We start from the raw sequence: 18376 nt of genomic DNA on the forward strand, positions 1-18376 counted from the left end.
TTTGAAAACAGTAGGAAAACAAGAATGTAAAGTATCTCAGTAATAATTTTTAATTTTATTTTGACAATTACTCATATGTTGAAATGATAGTATTTTGGATATATTGGATTAAATAAAACATACCATTAAAGTAAAATTTTCCTGTTTCTTTTTTTTCTATTTTTAAATGTGGCTACTAGAAAACTTAAAAGTATATATATGTGGTGTGCATTATATTTCCATTAGACATTGCTGTGCCCCTTTAATCATGTGAATCATTTCTTGGTGATAAGCCTGTGTCTGTTTTGTTTTTGTTTTTGTTTTTTCCTTAATCCTTGCAGTGGTAAGCAGAATTTCCAGGGAGGAGAAAAATGGTGTCTGTTAACTGGTATTGTTGGACTAACCTTCCCCAAACATCCCTTTTTTTAATGCTACCATCCTACTTGAAGAATCTGCAGGTTTTCTGTTGTCAGCGGCATCAAGGCCATATTGCTTTGTCTGGTTCCCCAAAGAATTAATTCTGTTGCACCTCACTCACCCAGACTTCTCTCTCACTCATCTTAAGTAGTACCCTTGACCTTTTGTCTGTGTTCCAAGATCCTTGAAGTCTGTGCTTTTGTGCATGCTTCTCTTGCTCAGTATTTTCTTCCTTGGCCCCCATTTAAATCAAGCCAGACTTTAAGATATGACTTAAAAGTTCTACCTCCCACATAATGTTTTTTCTGTTTATTGGAACTGACTCTGATATCCTACTAGTTATTATTTGTCAGAGACACACAGTTTAAGTTCTAATTTGTTCAGTTACTCAGCATCTTCACTGATATCACCATTCAATTGAATTACACAAGAATTTTTGAGATCTTGTGCCAAGAACAGGGATAAGTGAGTATGAGAGTCACCTTTATGCAGGGCCTATGGTAGAAATTGGCCCTGCGGAAAACTGTAGGACACAGGCCCCATCTCATTGCCTTTCTTAGCATCTGTTCCTCCATAGGCAAGAGCCACGTTTATTCTGATTGCAAAAGCTTCATATTAGAAATTGGTCATATGCCATGATATGCCAAAATAGTCAAATAGCCTCACACAGGGTTCAAATCCCATGAGTCCTGATTGGGGAGCTCTGGGTTCTAATTAAGTGTCTTCTTTCCCTAGTTTTTCACACATTAAAGAACACTGTTTATACAGCTTCTTGTCAAAGTAACATCGCCCAGTGTTTGCCTCTTTGTGAAAGGCCTTTACTTTCCTTATGAAAGGCCTTGTTTTGTTTTAGACTCTGGATCCAGACTGCTTTGGATTTGAATCTCAACTCCTCCACTGGGTAGCTCTGTAACCCGGGCAAGTTATTTAACTCTTCCATACCTCATTTTCCACATCTGTATAATGAGAATAACGTTATCACAGGGTTGTGATAAGGGTTAATGAGTTCATAGTTCTTGGCACAGAGTAACCACTCAATGTCAGCCCTTAACATATGTCACTACCAAACTATTTCTCTGGGACTGTTTTCACTATTTTATTCCACTAGTGTCTCCAATTTCTAGGATAGTGCCTGTTTCAAAACTGCAGGTGAATAAACATGGAATGAATAAATGAATGCACTCAATCACTTTTATTTATGCATTTCCAACGTTGCGCCAGCAAGCGCAAAGGCAAGAAAGCAAGTCAAAGTCACCTCCTTGTAAAGGTCTTCCTTCACCGGGTTTCACCTGAGGGCACTCTGGTACAGTGTGATCTCCAAGGTGGGGAAGCCCACAGCGGGCAGCACTAAATACCTTCCCGCAATCACCTTTGGCGAAGGGCCCAGCGCAGAGATCCCCTCCCGGCCGGTTTCCCGGGGAAGTTCGGCGCATGCGCAGCTCGCCCGGCGCCTGGGTTCCTTCCTGCGGCGCCACCCGGAAGCTTCAGCTCCGTCTCCCCCCCTCCCCCTCCCCCTCCTTGTGCCTCGCCGGCTCTGGCTGTGCGTGCGGGGCTGGCCCGGCGAGGAGGCGGGACACGTCGGCGCTGCCACCCGCCGCCGCCGCTCCTCCTTCTGTTCCAGCTGCCGCTGCCGCCGCCGCTTCCTTGGCTGAGTCCGCCCGCGGTCCGGCGGCTCCAGGTGTGTTCACCCCGCCCAGCTGCCAGAGCCCGCCGCCGCCGTAGCTGCCCCGGGCTCCTCGCCCCGCTTCCGAGATGGCGACGCGCTCCTGCCGGGAGAAGGCTCAGAAGCTGAATGAGCAGCACCAGCTCATCTTGTCCAAGCTGCTGAGGGAGGAGGACAACAAGTACTGCGCCGACTGCGAGGCCAAAGGTAGCGCGGACGTCGCCGCCCCTAGTCGGGGCCTCCTGCGGCCGGTGACCTTCCCGTCGCCACGGCGCCCGGGGCCCGAGCGGACGCCGCGGCTGCGCCCGGCCGGCCCCGGCCCTGAAGGGAGGGCGGGCGCAGGCTGGAGTCGCCCCTCACCTCCGCCAGAGGCGGTGGCGAGGTCAGGCCCGTGGGCGCCGGCACTGGCCCCAGCCCCTTCTCTTCCCCGGCCCCAGGGCAGAGCCGTGCCCGCGTCGCGATGCTCAGACCCCCTCCCCCCCCAGGGGGCCGGGGCCAGAGCCGGGCCGGGAGCGCGGAACGGGGCGACGGCCTGGCCAGGGCTTAGGGTTAAAGGGTTGCCTTCCACCCGCCTCAGCTCGCAGGTACATCCGTGGGTGGGGCCACCCTTAGTCTCGGTCTCCGCCTTGACCCTTCCCCCGTGACCACGTCGTGCCTCCCGGGGCTCCGGGGCTCGGTATCTCAGGTGGAGCCCTACCTGCCTGTCCACCTGACAGCTTTGTACCGGGCTTTTGCTTCTTCACGAGAAAGAGTATGGTGGTCCTTTTTTGCTGGTTTGGAGTTTTACTGAGTGAAACCATTGGGGAGGGGTCTTTAGTAGTAGTAGTAGTGATAACTGTTTTTTTAAATCTAGATATTAGCCAGAATGAAGAGGAATTTCATTACGTGAGTCCCGTGGACGGTGTGCTTATTATGTTCCTGAAGCTTTTAATAATTATATTGTGTCTGACCAGTTGCTTTGGGAGAACATGTGGACATTGGTTTGTGTGACCCATAGACGTTGAAGGTGCATTTTTTAAAGATCCAGAGGTGAAAAAAACCCCCTAATTTTAGTTTGTTCCTTTGGAGGGCTTCTGCCTCAGCTTTTGAAATAGATACACTATTTTTAGCCTATATGTTTGGGTTTGGCGATCTGATTTATATTTAATGTCTTCTAAGTAATCTCATGAGAAAAAGGTTTCAGATTTTTAAAAAGAAACCAGTCATGGGTTCAGGAAAAGATCTTGCTTATTTGTAAATTGGTTTATTTGGTGAGAAATAGGTAGTTCTCCAAAGCAGAAGTCAGACTTTGAGAATGTCATTTAAGATTTCTGTTATTTGACTTAGACTTTTCCTGAAGCTTTACTGTTCTTACTCAATATTGTGTAAATGAGGCACGTTTCAGTGGGCTGATAATGTTTGATTAGACTAAGCCACATGGCATCAGGAAGTCACTTCACTACCATACTACCATAACAGGTACTGGATCCCTGGAAGGTCATGTGGGAATACTGTAACTGACCATGTGTTGAAGCACTTTTCATATAGTACCTTGACTCACCCAAGCTGATATTTATTCTGTGTAACTTTTCAGGTGATGAATTAAAAATGCCTGATTATTGTAGTAAAACTTGTTTACCTCATATTGATTATGTGTGTGGATTTTTGGGGAATACTCTTTTGTATTGAGGCTCAATTACTCATCACTGCAGTAGTAAAACGCTGAAAAATGGGGCCTTTAAAAGGCCAGAAAAAGAAATGAGCTGCATTTTGGGTAATAAGTTACATGCTTAAAAAGAGATCCTAGTATATTTTAAAATCTATTCATTAAATATTAAATAGTAACAGTTTTAGTAAGTACCTTCATTAGGTATAGAAATAATTGAAAAATAATGTTTGTTTAAATTTTTGTCCCCCAAAAAGTACTTTATAAAATCAGATATTCACTAATGCTTCCCAAAATAATTTATAGGTTTTTAAAAAGCCATTATTTGCCACATGGTAACATTTCCATTTCCATCTTTTGAAGTAAGGAGAGGAGAATCATGTACTTTTAAAATTAGGGCAAAAATTTTATTTTAATCTGAGGAAAAGGGAGCATTAGTTTTGCTTGCTATTTGTATTGCCACTGAGGTCCATAGATATATATTGCATGAATGTTTTTATTTTGGTTTTGTTTGGTCTTCTGTTTCTGGGTTTGTTTTTGAGAAATGGAGAAGGTTGGAGAGAAGAGAATAGTATAAAGAGTTTGAGGATGCAATGTGAAGGGCATGAATTCCAGTCATGATTTAGAAAGACCATTACTCTTTCCATGTTGTTACTAAATCTTGAATGATACTAAATTGATCTTTTAAAAATTTATTTTATTTTATTTTAAATGTTTATTTATTTATGAGAGAGACAGAGTGTGAGCGGGGGAGGGGCAGAGAGAGAGGGAGACACAGAATCCTAAGCAGGCTCTAGGATCCCAGCTGTCAGCACAGAGCCCCAAGGGGAGCTTGAACTCACGAACCATGAGATCATGACCTGAGCCAAAGTCAGACGCTTAACCGACTGAGCCACCCAGGCGCCCCAACTTCTAAAAATTTTTTTAATGTTTATTCATTTTTGAGGGAGAGAGAGAGACAGAGCGAGACAGAGCGTGAGCAGTGGAGGGGCAGAGAGAGAGAGGGAGACACACAACTGAAAGCGGGCTGCAGGCTGTCAGCACAGAGCCTGACACGGGGCTTGAACTCACCAACTGTGAGATCATGACCTTAGTGGAAGTTGGAGACTTACCCGACAGAGCCACCCAGGCACCGCTTAAATTGATCTTCTGAATTATTTCACTGTTTTATCTTGATCTTCCAGGAAAAAACATCACAGTTAAGTTTAATTAGTTTAATTAGATTTGATCTCATAGTTGTATTACTTGAAAAATTTGACATGATTGGACCACTAATATAATTAAATATATTTTGTACAAGTTTTGAGTCTTTGCTATGGTTGAACCCCATTATAGAGCTCTTTAGTAGAGTTCTTGGCTTGTTAAATGATTTTGGGTTCATTATTATGCATGCCAGACAACATAGTAAATGCAGATAGTGAAATTCTGATTAAGTGTATTTTTAAAAGATATGCTAAGGGTCTTATTCTACACCTTAGCTATTATACAGAGTTCCGTACTGTATGTATATATATATGTGTGTGTGTGTGTGTGTATGTATATATATATATTAATGTTTTCCTCACTAATAAACTACATCAAGCTTTTCATGTATTTTGAAGCTATTTCCTAGTTAACTCAGTTTTCTTTCAAAAAATACTTCCTCCACTGCTCTTTGAGAACAAGTACCAAAGACTAAATTTAAAGTGTAGGGCTAAAGATTACCCCATTCTGTTGACTTGTAATAGTTGGCAGAGTTATATCAATTGGATTTTGACATTTTCTTATTGAGTCACCAGTGTGTGTTTCCTGAGTTGACATTATTTAAGAAGTAAAGAGGGAGAGAAGGATGGCATAGGTGCCAGTTTCCTGCTCTTGATTCTACACTTACTAGATCTGTTGAGCAACTAGAGAAAAAAAACAGGCAGATGGGGCTGGACTTCCTCTCCCTGGCCTCATTGGTGACTCTCTGGGAGTTTTAATACAGTTCTATTGGTTATTAGTTGGTGGCGATTTATGGAGCAGTGAGGATTTAGAGCCTCTTGCCAATCTAAAGTTTAGTTTTTAGTATTTAAAGTTTCATCCACGGTTAGTACTAGTTTTGATTCTGAACGTGTATCAATTGGCATGAATATGTTGCCTCTTGCCCAGTAAATTTTGGGGTAGTAAGAAACAAGGTTTTTTGAACACTTAGAGATTGTTTTGTTTCATCTGTCTGGTATTAAGAGGTTAAGTTCCTTGCCCAGATCAAGCACTTATTTCTTCATTCCACAGATCGTGACTTGAGGGGACACTGCTAAACACTGTATTGGATTATGGAGCTAAAATATTTGTGAGACCTAAGGAGACCTAAGGAGTTTGTTCAGAGAGGACTGCATTTTTGCAAATGAGTAATTCCAAAACAGTGTACTAAGTGTTATAATAGTGGTTATAAGAGGTGCCTCCCTCTCTACTTATTTTGGGCTGCTGTCCCATCTCATGTGACTTTTGGTTGTCTTCACGGTTCCTAGAATGCTGCCTCAAGGCCCTTGCACATGCTGTTCTTTCTGCCTGTGAAGTTCTCTAACAGTTTTTTGCTTGATCAGTTTTACATATCATCCCCTTTCTGCTTAAATGTTTCTTGAAGTGCTTCTCTCTGATTTTCTATATTAGATTAGACTTTCCTTTATACGTGTAAGACACATCCTGAATGTTTTATTACACTTAAGTACAGTTGTAATTAAACATTATTTGGGTATTTATTGGGTAATCTATATCCCTGTTGGATTATAGCTATAAGAGAGAAGAGACCTTGTTTATCTTGTTTAGGCTTGTATCCCCTGCCCTCTACACAATGGGTGACATGTGGTAGGTCTAGTGTAACTCAACAAGTATCTTTTGAATGAATGAATGTGAATGAGTACAGAGCCAAGGGCAGGCAGCAGGGTATGTGGAAATAGTTCACATATAGGCGGAGTGACCCTGTTGGAAAATATTTACAGGAGTCTTGTTTGAGCTAGGTTCAGAAGATGGAGTGGGATTTTAGCAGATGGAGAAGGAATTAAAGGAGACAGCTGCACACACAAGGTGCATAAGAGGTATTTAAAATAACATAAGAGGTTTCCATGTGGACTTTTTTGGGTAAGCTTTCTTTAAGCATGGTCAGATTTGATGGTGGCGGGTCAGGAAGAACTGAAATGGTGAGAGATTCCAGGCATGTCACTTAATTATCACAGTAGTCCATGCAAGAGTGTAAGGACCTGAACTCACTTAATGTTGGGGTATAGGGCTGGAAACAGAACAGCTGTAGCTATTTTAAGGAATAGGGTGTTTACATTGGAGAGGCTGAAGGAGCAAAAATTGGGAACCACTACTGGACTTCTGGCTTCAAGGCTACACACTATTACCACTGCTACTGTTACCACCACTGCCATGGCTTCTCACCCATGGAGCTGGTGAGCCAGCAGATGGGGGAATAAGACTGTGGTTACTGCAACCCTTCAATGTCTTGTTAGACATTTTTTCAGTTGCCCTTACTATAGGAAGATGGTCTTTGCTGAACTTGTGCCTTCCACGTGCAAATAACTGGCAGACTAATGTCCAACACTTTGCCTTCAAGGGAGTCTTCTAGCTTTCTAACCTTTTCAAAAAGTAGAAACATGAAGTGAAGGTTGTGAGACCCAGTCCAAGAGTCTACTACAGGCAGTGAGGATGGAGAACATTTTTCATTAAGTGTGTAATGTTTAAGAGTTCTTATGTAAACTTATTTTAAAGTAATTCATATTAAAAAGTAAAATTCACTTGAGAAACTGATGTTTATAATGATGTTGATGCTTATAGGATAAATTCATACAAACAAAATCTTTGATTGTAATTCACCTAAAGAGACCTGCAAATCTGAAAGTTCCCTCAAAATGCTAACTTCAGGTTTGATTGGTCCGTTGTTGTCATAATTCTGCTGATCTTGAGATTTTCTCTGATGATTATGTGTAGAGCCTGGTGTCAGAGCCAGGATAGAAACCACTGGTCTCTCTCTGACTCATCAGAGCACAAGCAGGGGAGGAACAGAGAGAGATGGAGATACAGAATCAGAAACAGGCTCCAGGCTCTGAGCTGTCAGCACAGAGCCTGATGCGGTCTCCAACTTGGAACTGCGAGATCATGACCTGAGCCGAAGTTGGACGTTTAACCGACTGAGCCACCCAGGTGCCCCTGTCTTGGCGTTTTAAACCACAGAAACAACTTGATAGACTTGAAAGAGCACTGACCTGGATTAAGTTAGTAAAGCTAGGTTTGAGTCCAGCTTTTGCCTCTTGACTTACTTGGTGACCAGTTGTCCCTGTTCTCATTGAACCTTACTACAAAGATTTATTTCAGCTCTGATGTGATCTGTGTTCTTTTTTGAAACCTATGTTTCATATCACTTCTAAGTCAGTATTTACTATTGTTGATTTCAAAAAATTGTTTTTTTTAAATTAATTAATAATTTAATTTTGGGTCTTACAGAACTTTGGATCTTGATCAAACCTGTATACTTTTAAAGCTTTTCACTGATGATTTAGGTCTTTCTGAGCCAATTACCTGGTATTATCTTTAATTATTCAAGCTGTATCATATAACCCACAGGAATATTCCTCACAGATTGAGGAATCCTTTTGTTTGAAACTTTTTCCCTAATGCTTTCATGGATTAGAGTAAGATCAAAGAAACTATCACCTGTTCTAGTCATCTACTACAGCCATACTTTAGGACTGTATAGCCATACATAACCATACATTTAGTCATACATAGTACCATATGGAAATGATTTAAAAAATTTCACTAAAAAGAGCTTAGAGGCACGTGGGTAGCTCAGTTGATTGAGTGTCTGACTCTTGATTTCAGCTCCGGTCATGATTCCAGGGTGGTGGGATTGAGCCCCACATTGGGCTCTGTGCTGTTGGAAATATGTACTAATTTCATGCTCGTGTCCATTTTGAGTGGTAAATATGAGGACTTTGAGAGTCTAAAGGGCAGAGAATTATAAGCCTTCCAGTAATTCTCCATTCTCTGTGCATCCTCCCCTTTCCCCCAACAATTTTTCTTTTTTTTGCCTCCATTTCACAAGAGATCCAGGTGATTGCTTTTAGGAGTGATTGATGATAGACTTTCATATGTCTATCACTGATCTTTTGTAAAGAGTGCATTTCAAGGACCAATGATCAGCTAAACCCAAATCTTAAAAAGAAAATAAAGGGAATTTAAAACTTCTCTGGGAAATTATATTTAGGATAACTTTATCTTCCAATATAGGAACATTCATTAAAAATTATGGTTTAGTCTAGATGTTTTTTAATTGATGTATTTCTACTCTTGAAAGCTGCTTTTAATGTAGGGTGGTGATGGTGCATTGTGCCAAAAAACTAGCAGAAGTATGATTTTTGAAGTGAAATGATCATCACTAGTATATTAATTTCCTAATGCTGCTATCAAAAATTATCACAAACCTAGTGGCTTAAACAACACAAATTATCATCTTACAGTTCTGGAGGTTAGAATCCAAAATGAGTCTTCTTGAGCTAAGATCAAATGTGTTCCTTTTGAGGCACTAGGGGAGAATCTGTTTCCTTATCTTTTCTAGCTTCTGGAAGTCACCTGTGATGTTTGCCTCATGGCCCCTTCTGCCATCTTCAGTGTGTCATCTTCAGATCTCTTTCTGCCTTTTTGTGTTTGCATCAATACATCTTCTCTGGCTTTTGTAAGGACCCTTATGATTACATTGGGTTTATCTGGATAATCTAGGATAATACTATCTCAGTGTCCTTAACTTAAACACACCTTCAAAGTCTGCTAGGTATTATGATAATTTATAAGGAGCAAATAAAATACAGTCTAAAGTTTGTCATATTATTAGCCAAAAGAATGCCCCATAAGTGCTTTTAGCTCCAAGGAGCTGTACAACTTTTTGATTCTGTGACATTGGAATTTTTTGTTGTGAGACCTGTGGCTCACTTCCTAGGACTTGAAAATCATTGTTTGGGGGAAATCCCTGATTTTAATGGCTTCCTATTGTGCCAAAATGAGTTATTGCTCTATTAATATGCCCTTTATAAACAAAGAAGGGTTTTCTCGAGTTTATGTCTTCTCTTTTTTTTTTTTGAATGTTTTTATTTATTTTTGAGACAGAGAGAGACAGATTATGAACAGGGGAGGGGGAGAGAGAGAGAGGGAGACACAGAATCTGAAGCAGGCTCCAGGCTCTGAGCTGTCAGCACAGAGCCCGACATGGGGCTCGAACTCACGGAGTGTGAGATCATGACCTGGGCCGAAGTTGGACGCCCAACCGACTGAGCTACCCAGGCGCCCCTATGTCTTCTCTTAATAATTCTTTTGTTTTTGACCTCAGGAGAGTGATCCTTTTACTGAGATTAGCTTGCTCCAATCTAGGGTTCATGATAGTAGGATATATATTTGAATAGCTAAATCAGAACAAAACTGTGGATTATTTTTAATGGCAAACAGTGGAGCATGAACTTGATCAGGAGCCTTCACCACTGCACCATATCTTTGTCAAAAACCAAAACACTGCACACGGGGTAAAACAAAGCAGAAAGATGAGTTTATTATAAGGCTTTTTACCTGCAAGTCAGGAAACTCAAGGCTGTGGGAGCAGTGAGTTCGGAGTTGCTCACAGACTAAGGGATTTTTATAGGATAAATACAGAAGTTACTTGGTTGCCTAGTGGTCTTGTTTCTTATTTGGATTTGGGTAGCTTGGTTAGGAACAAGGAAGTTCATAGATGGCCTGAACAGACTTGGTGTTTGATGATTGGCTGGTGTCCTTTACTTATTTCTGAGAGAAGAGCTGTAAGTTTCTGTAAGATTAGGTTAAGTTTCCTTTATGCATTGGTGTTGACTGTGTCCAATTTGTCCTTGACATGAGTGACTTCATTTTGGTTTGGTTCTACACCTTCTAGACTTAAGAATATGAAATCACATCTTATATAGATAAAATTTAAAATGAGATTTGACTGGGCTTTAAAACCCCTTAATAGTTTATATGATTTTTATGTCTTCAACTGTGTATAATTATTCTTATGGAAACAAGAATTTCATTACTTCAAAATAATTGGGCTTCATTAAAGAAAAGAAACAAAGGAAAGTTTCTGCATTTCAAACTGTTCTACTTAAAGTTAAATATTGTCCCTAGTGGTGAATGGCCATAGGTGAATACTCAGGTTATTTCTCCTTGACAGCATTCCTTTTTATAATTTTAATATTAAATTTGTGTAATCTTAATAAATGTTGATATATTTATTAATAGAGCTATATATGATGACTATTACATGATAATAATGTATATGAAGCATTTATAGAGTTTGATATATAGTAGGTAGTCAGTAAATGTTGCATTTGTATCTTAAGTCTTGTATAAGACCTATAAACATTTTTGTTTTCTTTTTTCCTCCAATTATTTTATTATTATTATTTTTTTAATGTAAGTATTTTTTTTCTTTTTTCTAAGTGTTTTAGTTAACATACAGTGTTATGTTAGTTTCAAGTGTACAGTGTAGTGATTCAGTAATTCTGTACATTACTTGGTGTTCACCATGATAAAGGTACTCTTTAATTCCCATCACCTATTTTCACCCTCCTGTAACCATCAGTTTGTTCTCTATAGTTAAGTGACTGTTTCTTAGTTTGTTCTTTTTCCATTTGCTTGTTTGTTTTGTTTCTTAAATTCCACATATGAGTGAAATCATATGCTGTTTTTCTTTCTCTGACTTATTTCCCTTAGCATTATAGCATGTATAGCATATATCTAGCTCCTCCAATTACTTTTTAAGAGAATTGTTCAAGGTTTCAGATGTAAGAAAACTCCTTCCTCCTCCATATTTTCCCTAAGTTTTATTGTTGTGAAATTTTTCTGAATTTTGTGTTTTGTTTTTTTTTTTAACTTAGAAGTTGTAATTGACTATGAGGGTTAACTTTTGGTTGTAATTATTGTAGGAAGTAAAAACAAACAAACAGCTATCCAAATATTTGATAGAGACACATTCTGTTCTTTGTAATGTGGTTTCCTTTTCTATTTGCATTAAATTGTTATTTTTTACAAGCAAAGGTTACTAGTCTCTTGTTGCAATTACTCTCTCCATATTGTGAGATTACAAATGATTTTTTTCATTGTGGAAATTTTGCTCAGCTATTGTATAGAAGCAGCTTCCCTTCTATTGTTTATTTACTGAAAATTAGTTGTTACTTAGGATTTGTTTTTTAGCAGGGACAACGATTTTACTTCCGTAGATGAGACAAGGCTATCAGGTGACTGCCTTCTTTTTTGGCCTTTTATCACTTGTCCCAAATTTATGGCATTTATACTTTGACTGGTTTTAACTTAGTTGGTAAAATATGCCTGTAAACAACAGGAAACAATAGTTTTTGCCTAAAATAAATGTTTGTCTAGCTTTCAAAAAAATAGTTGAGGGGACTTCCAGTTTTTAGTCTGGCTTTAAGACTGGAAGGAGCTTCAAGTCTCCGCTCCATCCTAACAAGTAAAAAGCTCAGCAAACTGCAAAATCAGCATCTCTTCTTAGATCTTAAGTGAAGTCACAGGGCAAACTGCTGTCCCCAAAATAGGAGAGACAGGCGAATATAGAGAATCACAATTCAATTATAACTGTGGAAACCAGTACTGAGGTAGGAAAACTATTGACAAATTGCTGGAGGCTCACTGTGGACAAATATAAGAGTCAGAACTCCAGGAGGACACAGTTACGGGTAAGGTCCCACACTTTGGTGAGTTTTACCACCAGAAGCTCAACACAGTGAATATGGGATAAAAACCTATGCTTCTGGCAGGGGAAGGAGAAAAGGAACCATCTTGAAATACACCAGAGCATTCTGTTCTTACTTAGCAAGGTCTGCCTTCTGGAGAAACTGTTTAACTAGAGCTTAACCGACTTGGGGAAGGGAAATATCTAACTCCAGCCACCTGTAGCCTTTCTCAGGAGAGAAGGGAAATGCCAGTTTCAGTCTACTCTAGCCATCCTGTCCCATGGGGGAAGGGGACAGCTGTGGTAGGGGGGCTGAGATTTGTGAAGCTCACAGTACAGACAGAGGCTCACTGAAAGAGTGAGATGTAATCATAGAACTATGGAATGCTTCCCACCACATTACTAAAACTGTCTACAGCAGTTAATTTTATCTAGCACATCATATCCAGATGTCAAGAAAAAATTACAAGGCAGGGTGCCTGGATGGCTCAGTTGGTTGAGTGTCCGACTTTGGCCCAGGTCATGATCTCAAGGTTCATGAGTTTGAGCCCCATGTTGGGCTTTGTGCTGACAGCTCAGAGCCTGGAGCCTGCTTCAGATTCTGTGTCTCCCTCTTTGTGCCCCTCCCCAGCTTGTGCTCTGTCTCTTTATCTCTCAAAAATAAATAAAAACATGAAAAAAAAAAAATTACAAGGCGTACTAGGAGACACAAAAAATAGTTGAGGTTCTTAAATTTCACAGTGAAATTGTGTCACATATCAGAAGTATGGTTACAGGCTACCAGCTCACCTTGTGACATCTAAATATAGTTGGAAAAACATGTAAAAATACTTTCATACATTAAATGAATGTGTAAAGCATATGTAAATGGCTAAGTTACACTGTGTTCAGTTTGAATAAACTTGTTCACATCAAATCTATTCCAACCTCTTCCAGTTTATTTATTTATTTTTTTTTAAATTTTTTGTTTATTTATTTTTGAGAGAGAGAGAGAGAGACAGCATGAGTGGGGGAAGGGCAGAGAGGGAGGGAGACACAGAATCCGAAGCAGGCTCCAGGCTCCGAGCTGTCAGCACAGAGCCCGATGCGGGGCTCGAACTCACAAACCGTGAGATCGTGACCTGAGCCGAAGTCGGACGCTTAACCGACTGAGCCACCCAGGCGCCCCCAACCTCTTCCAGTTTAAAAGGTTCTGAAGTTTTGTAGACGAGAGTATCAGTCCCAAATAATACTGTTACCCAGAGCTAAGGGACAGATCTGTAAACTTTTGCTGCTCAACTGAACTATAATCTTTATATTAGATCTCAAATACTCACATTCAAATTATTTTTAGAATTCACATGAAGTAAGGAGCATTATACTCATCAGTGACATTTCATATATGTATGTGTCCCTTGAAAATGTTTACATGGAGGTTGTAATTACTCTTTATATTAAACCTTGGCTTAATATTTCTTTACCAAATCAATGATTTGAAAAAGTTGGGAGGGGGATCCTTCTAAGTTAAAAGAAACAAGAGATACAGCTAATCACAGTCTATGGTCCTTGAGAGGATGTTTTTGGAAAAAGATATTTACAAGAAAATTTTGTGGTGAAGCACTGTTGTGGGAAATAGAACACATTATTAGATGGCATTGAAAACTTATTGTTAATTTGGTAGGTGTGATAATATTGTGGTTATGGGGAGAAAACTTATATTTTTTAGAGATTCATACTGAAAAAGTTAGAGGTGGTATCTTGATGTCTGAAATTACTTTCCTGTACCTCAACATAAAAAATGAAAATATGGCTAAAATGGCAAAATCTTAACAATTGTTGAATCTGGGCAGTGGATATGTGGGTGTTTGCCGTGCTATTCTTGTTTTCTGTTCTGTATTTGAAAATTTTTGATAATAAATATTAAAACAAGATTTTAGTTTTTAAGAAATAAACTCAAGGTACCAAATAAGTACATAAAAAATGTTCAGCTCTCCTTGGTTGCAGGTTTTTCTTTTTTTCCATTTGGAAGGATAGCACTAATTAACTAGTCTTGACTGATAGTATGTTTCTAGATATTTATATAATTCTCTATCAAATGATATCAACATATATCAAGTGTTCTGAACATGCTCAGAGTCTGCATAAACACACCAAGAGAATAAAAGAAGTTAAAAAAAATCAAACTTTGATTACAAAAACAGTGCGATTAAGGAATAATTACATAAACTTTTGGCTCTTCATGGTAGACCCTTAGTGATTTTAGGTTGCTGGTCAGAAAAAGGATTATCATGGAGCTGTTTTAGTGCTGTGTAGCTGTTAAAAAAGCATTTGAAAATGCAGTAGTGAATGCTCTGATTTTACTTCTCCATCATCCTGTTTTTTAAGAATATGTTAAAGAGAACTGCCACAAACCATCACAGTATACCAGAACCTCTAATGCTAATCACTATCTTGGATTTTATCCAGGGGTTACTTAAAGAAGTATTCATTTCACAGGTACTTTATGAACACCTATTATGTGTAAGGCACAACTGCTAATTGCTGTATGAATTGAAGTAGTGTAAGGTATGTGAATCCTTACAAGGCTTCTGTTTAGGACTTTCCATTGTAGGACATAGAAACAGAAGTAGAATCAGGTGCTTATGAAAGCCCTAGAAGGGGTAGAAAAGTAGGCTCCATGCTGATGGAGCCTCTAGGACTGACTCCCAGATCACAGCAGAACTGACCTTCCAGGGAACCATTAACTCAGAGCCTGTCACTGAACTGTTGAGTCTAAGAAAACACCAAATTAGCTGTAGCCCAGGGATTAGAAAGCTACATCTGCCTTACAATACCGGTAAACTGGTAAGTAGGTACTGGAATGTGGGGTCTGTCATCATCTGTGTCAAAATTGCTTCACATCCACGAAGTGGGAGACTAGACATTCTATGATCTTGTCTTCCTGCAGAAAATAGCTAAAAAGGGCAGGAGAGTAGTTACTGAACTTTTGCTTTCAAATATTGCATAAGTGCATCTAATTGATGGAAATGTTCTCAGTCAGAACTTTATAAAAGAATCTGAGAAATAGAGTTTTTTAGCTTTTCATCCTCTGAAACCAGGAAGGCACACCAGAAATAGGGTGGAATAGAGGTTGTGTGAACAAATCAGCAATATCTACCATGGTTTCTGTCTTAGCTAGTTGCATCAGAATGAATAGAATGTATGTAGCTTGAGAAGGAAAGAACTAGAAAGTCCTCCAGCAGCCATTTATTTTTTCTTTGTCTTTGGCTCTGTCTCTGGGTCTATAACACATGATTCTTTTTGCCTGCTTCATTCTTTACTAACTGCTTTCCCTTATTCATATGCTTACCTATACCTCATTAGTTCCTAAGTCTATATGACCTGTTATTTGGCTTCCTAGAGGCGGTTGTCTTTTTCTTTGGGTCATATACTATATTCCTGGGTGAGATGAACTGGCCCAGCCTGGACCATGTGCCTACCTCTGATCATTGTAACATGGAGGTGATGTGGTTTGAAGTAGTGGGGTTCAGAGCTAATGGGCAAGAAAGAATTCTTGAGACATCTTTGGGAAAAGGTGGTTTTATTAAAGCATGGGGACAGGACCTATGGGCAGAAAGAGCAATACTGGGGTTGTGAGGAGTGACTGATTATACAAGATTTTCTATCCTGTGGACAGGAGGGTGATATTAGGGCTTTAGGAAATTGAGTCTATAGGTTTCTGGAGATGGCATTTTTTCTTTTAAATCATTAAGACAGTTGCAAACTGATGGAGACTCTGCCCTGCATGACCTTGATCTCTATCAGTTAACCATTTGTTTTTCCTTTTGTTCTTGGGCAGCCTGAGGAATGCCTGAGGAATGGGGGGTAGTGATTGTGGGGTGTAAGCTTGTGCTTTGCCCTCAGCTTGCCTTTTGCTCCCTCATCATTTCCCCCCTGAACAATTTTGACCCTTAAGTCTCTAAGGTTGTTGAAGGCAGAAGGTCTCATGTTCTGTGTAGCTTCTTTCTGCTGAGTAGGGGTGTAGAGATGTTCCTACTTTTGGCTTGACATTGATCATCTGGGGAGTTTATATATATGAGTTACCAAAGGCAGAGGCAGCTGAATCCATTGTGGACAGTAAGTATCTCTGTGGGTGGTAAGGATCATCGATGTGAAATCATTGTAGTGATGGAGTCTTGGCACCAAGTAGAGACATTGAAAAAGCCAACATACTAGGTAGGATTAATATGGCTATAAGGAATAAGTCCAACAGAGAGACCCCTAACAGTTGACCATAACCCCCCCCTCCCTCCAAACCAGTAACTTAACCAATCATTTAAAGAGAGAGAAGGATTTTATAGAGCCTCAGTTTGGGTGTCCGTATCTTTTAATAGGCCTGTGACATTTTTGTGATAATCTGGAGTATATATACATCACTCTCTTAATGGCATATGTGCCACCTTGTGGTACTGTTAAAACATCTAATGCCATTCTATTTTGTAGAACTGTTTCATGCATTTGAGTTTATTTTTGAGAGAGAGGGAGGGAGGGAAGGAACATGTGTGTGCATGTGAATAGGGAAGGGACAGAGGCAGAGGGAGAGAGAGAATCTTAAGCAGGCTCCATGCCCAGGTTGGAGCCCGATGCAGGGCTTGATCTAATGGCTGTGAGATCATGACCTGAGCCTAAATCAAGAGTCAGATGCTTAACCGACTGAGTGACCCAATTGCCCCTGCATTTATTTTAGTGTTTAATAATGTAATGCTGTTTTGAGAGTCATTTGAGGCCTTAATTGTGTAACAGGTGTTATTAGCCATCATATAGACTCTGTTTTGTCTATATGATGTAAGCGTCAGATAATTAATAAGAGGCACTTTTATAGAAACAAAAGAAAAATATACATTAATGGTTAGAGCAAATTATAAACCCAGTGTTTGAGTCTCGAATGCTGCCCATGAAAAGATTTTTGGGTGTCAGGCTTGAAGGATCCTCAGATAGAGTGGGAACAGGCAGCTGGAATCAGATGGGTTTTTCTGGTTTGTAATTCAAATGTATCTGGTGATCCTTTTGAAAGGCCCATTGTAAGAAGGAACTGTCAGTATAAATTGGGGAAAAAAGAATGAAAAAGTACTACCATCACTTTCCTTTGAAGAGAAATTTGAGGTCTTCCATAGGTTCACAGAACAAGAAGGGCTGTTAGTTTGCTTATTGGTTTCCTGTGAATGACTTACAGGTTTTATTCTAGATATATGAGCCTGTGAAGAGTGTCCCTCTAATGTTATTGCAGTGGGTATACATAATATGACCTGGTAGAGGCCTTTCCTTTTGGAGTAAATCCCCTGCTGTATTAGACTTTCAATCCTTTAAATAAACCATGTCTTCTGGGTTTTTATAGGGTGGGTTGCCAGTAGCTGTCACATTAGGTATAGGGAGCATATGGTTTACGTATTCATTTAGAGATTTATGAATTAACCCACCTTCAAGTTAATAATTTAATAAAGAACTGTAGTCTTTATTGATTGGTCTACAGTGAGAAAAGACATTTCATATACAGTTGTTGGGAATCCATCCCACTTTCCACTTATTCAAATAATCATATGCTGATGGGGTCTTATTATTATTCCCACAGAATAACAAGCAAGAAGATTGTCAGTACATGAGCTGTTTCTCTGAAGTTTACCTCAAGTTGTCCAGCATCAGTTTTTAGAGCTTCTAGGAAAAAGCAGTTTTAGTTTTTAATGACTTTAAAAGTTAAGAGAATGGAAGAAGATTGGAAACCTTAGTTGGAGAGCTATAGCCAAATACTTGAGGAAACAAGAAGAATTTAGGTTATACTGTAGTTTATAATAAATAGTATTAAAATTTAGTATCTACAAAGATGTGTTATTGAAACATAGTTTTCCCCTATAATTACCCTCATTTCCAGAGATACCCAAATCAAGACTAATTTGTTTATAAAACAAGTCCAGTTTAATTGCTTAGATAAGCTCGGGAAGAATAGCGA

At 39.5% G+C, this 18376-nt stretch overlaps 1 protein-coding gene across 2 annotated transcripts in view; it reads left to right on the forward strand.

Moving 5' to 3' along the window:
* Nucleotides 1-1902: 1902 nt before the first annotated feature.
* The window catches only part of SMAP1 (small ArfGAP 1), a 202943-nt gene continuing 186469 nt past the window's right edge, over nucleotides 1903-18376 (forward strand). Inside the window, exon 1 of one of the 2 annotated variants that reach the window (XM_043591751.1) lies at nucleotides 1903-2266. In XM_043591751.1, the coding sequence (XP_043447686.1) occupies nucleotides 2149-2266 (118 nt within the window). In that variant the 5' untranslated portion in view covers nucleotides 1903-2148. The remainder of the gene's footprint in view (nucleotides 2267-18376) is intronic. The other variant, XM_043591749.1, reaches the window with a different exon arrangement.

This window comes from Prionailurus bengalensis, chromosome B2 (assembly GCF_016509475.1).
Source record: "Prionailurus bengalensis isolate Pbe53 chromosome B2, Fcat_Pben_1.1_paternal_pri, whole genome shotgun sequence".
Classification (NCBI taxonomy): domain Eukaryota; kingdom Metazoa; phylum Chordata; class Mammalia; order Carnivora; family Felidae; genus Prionailurus; species Prionailurus bengalensis.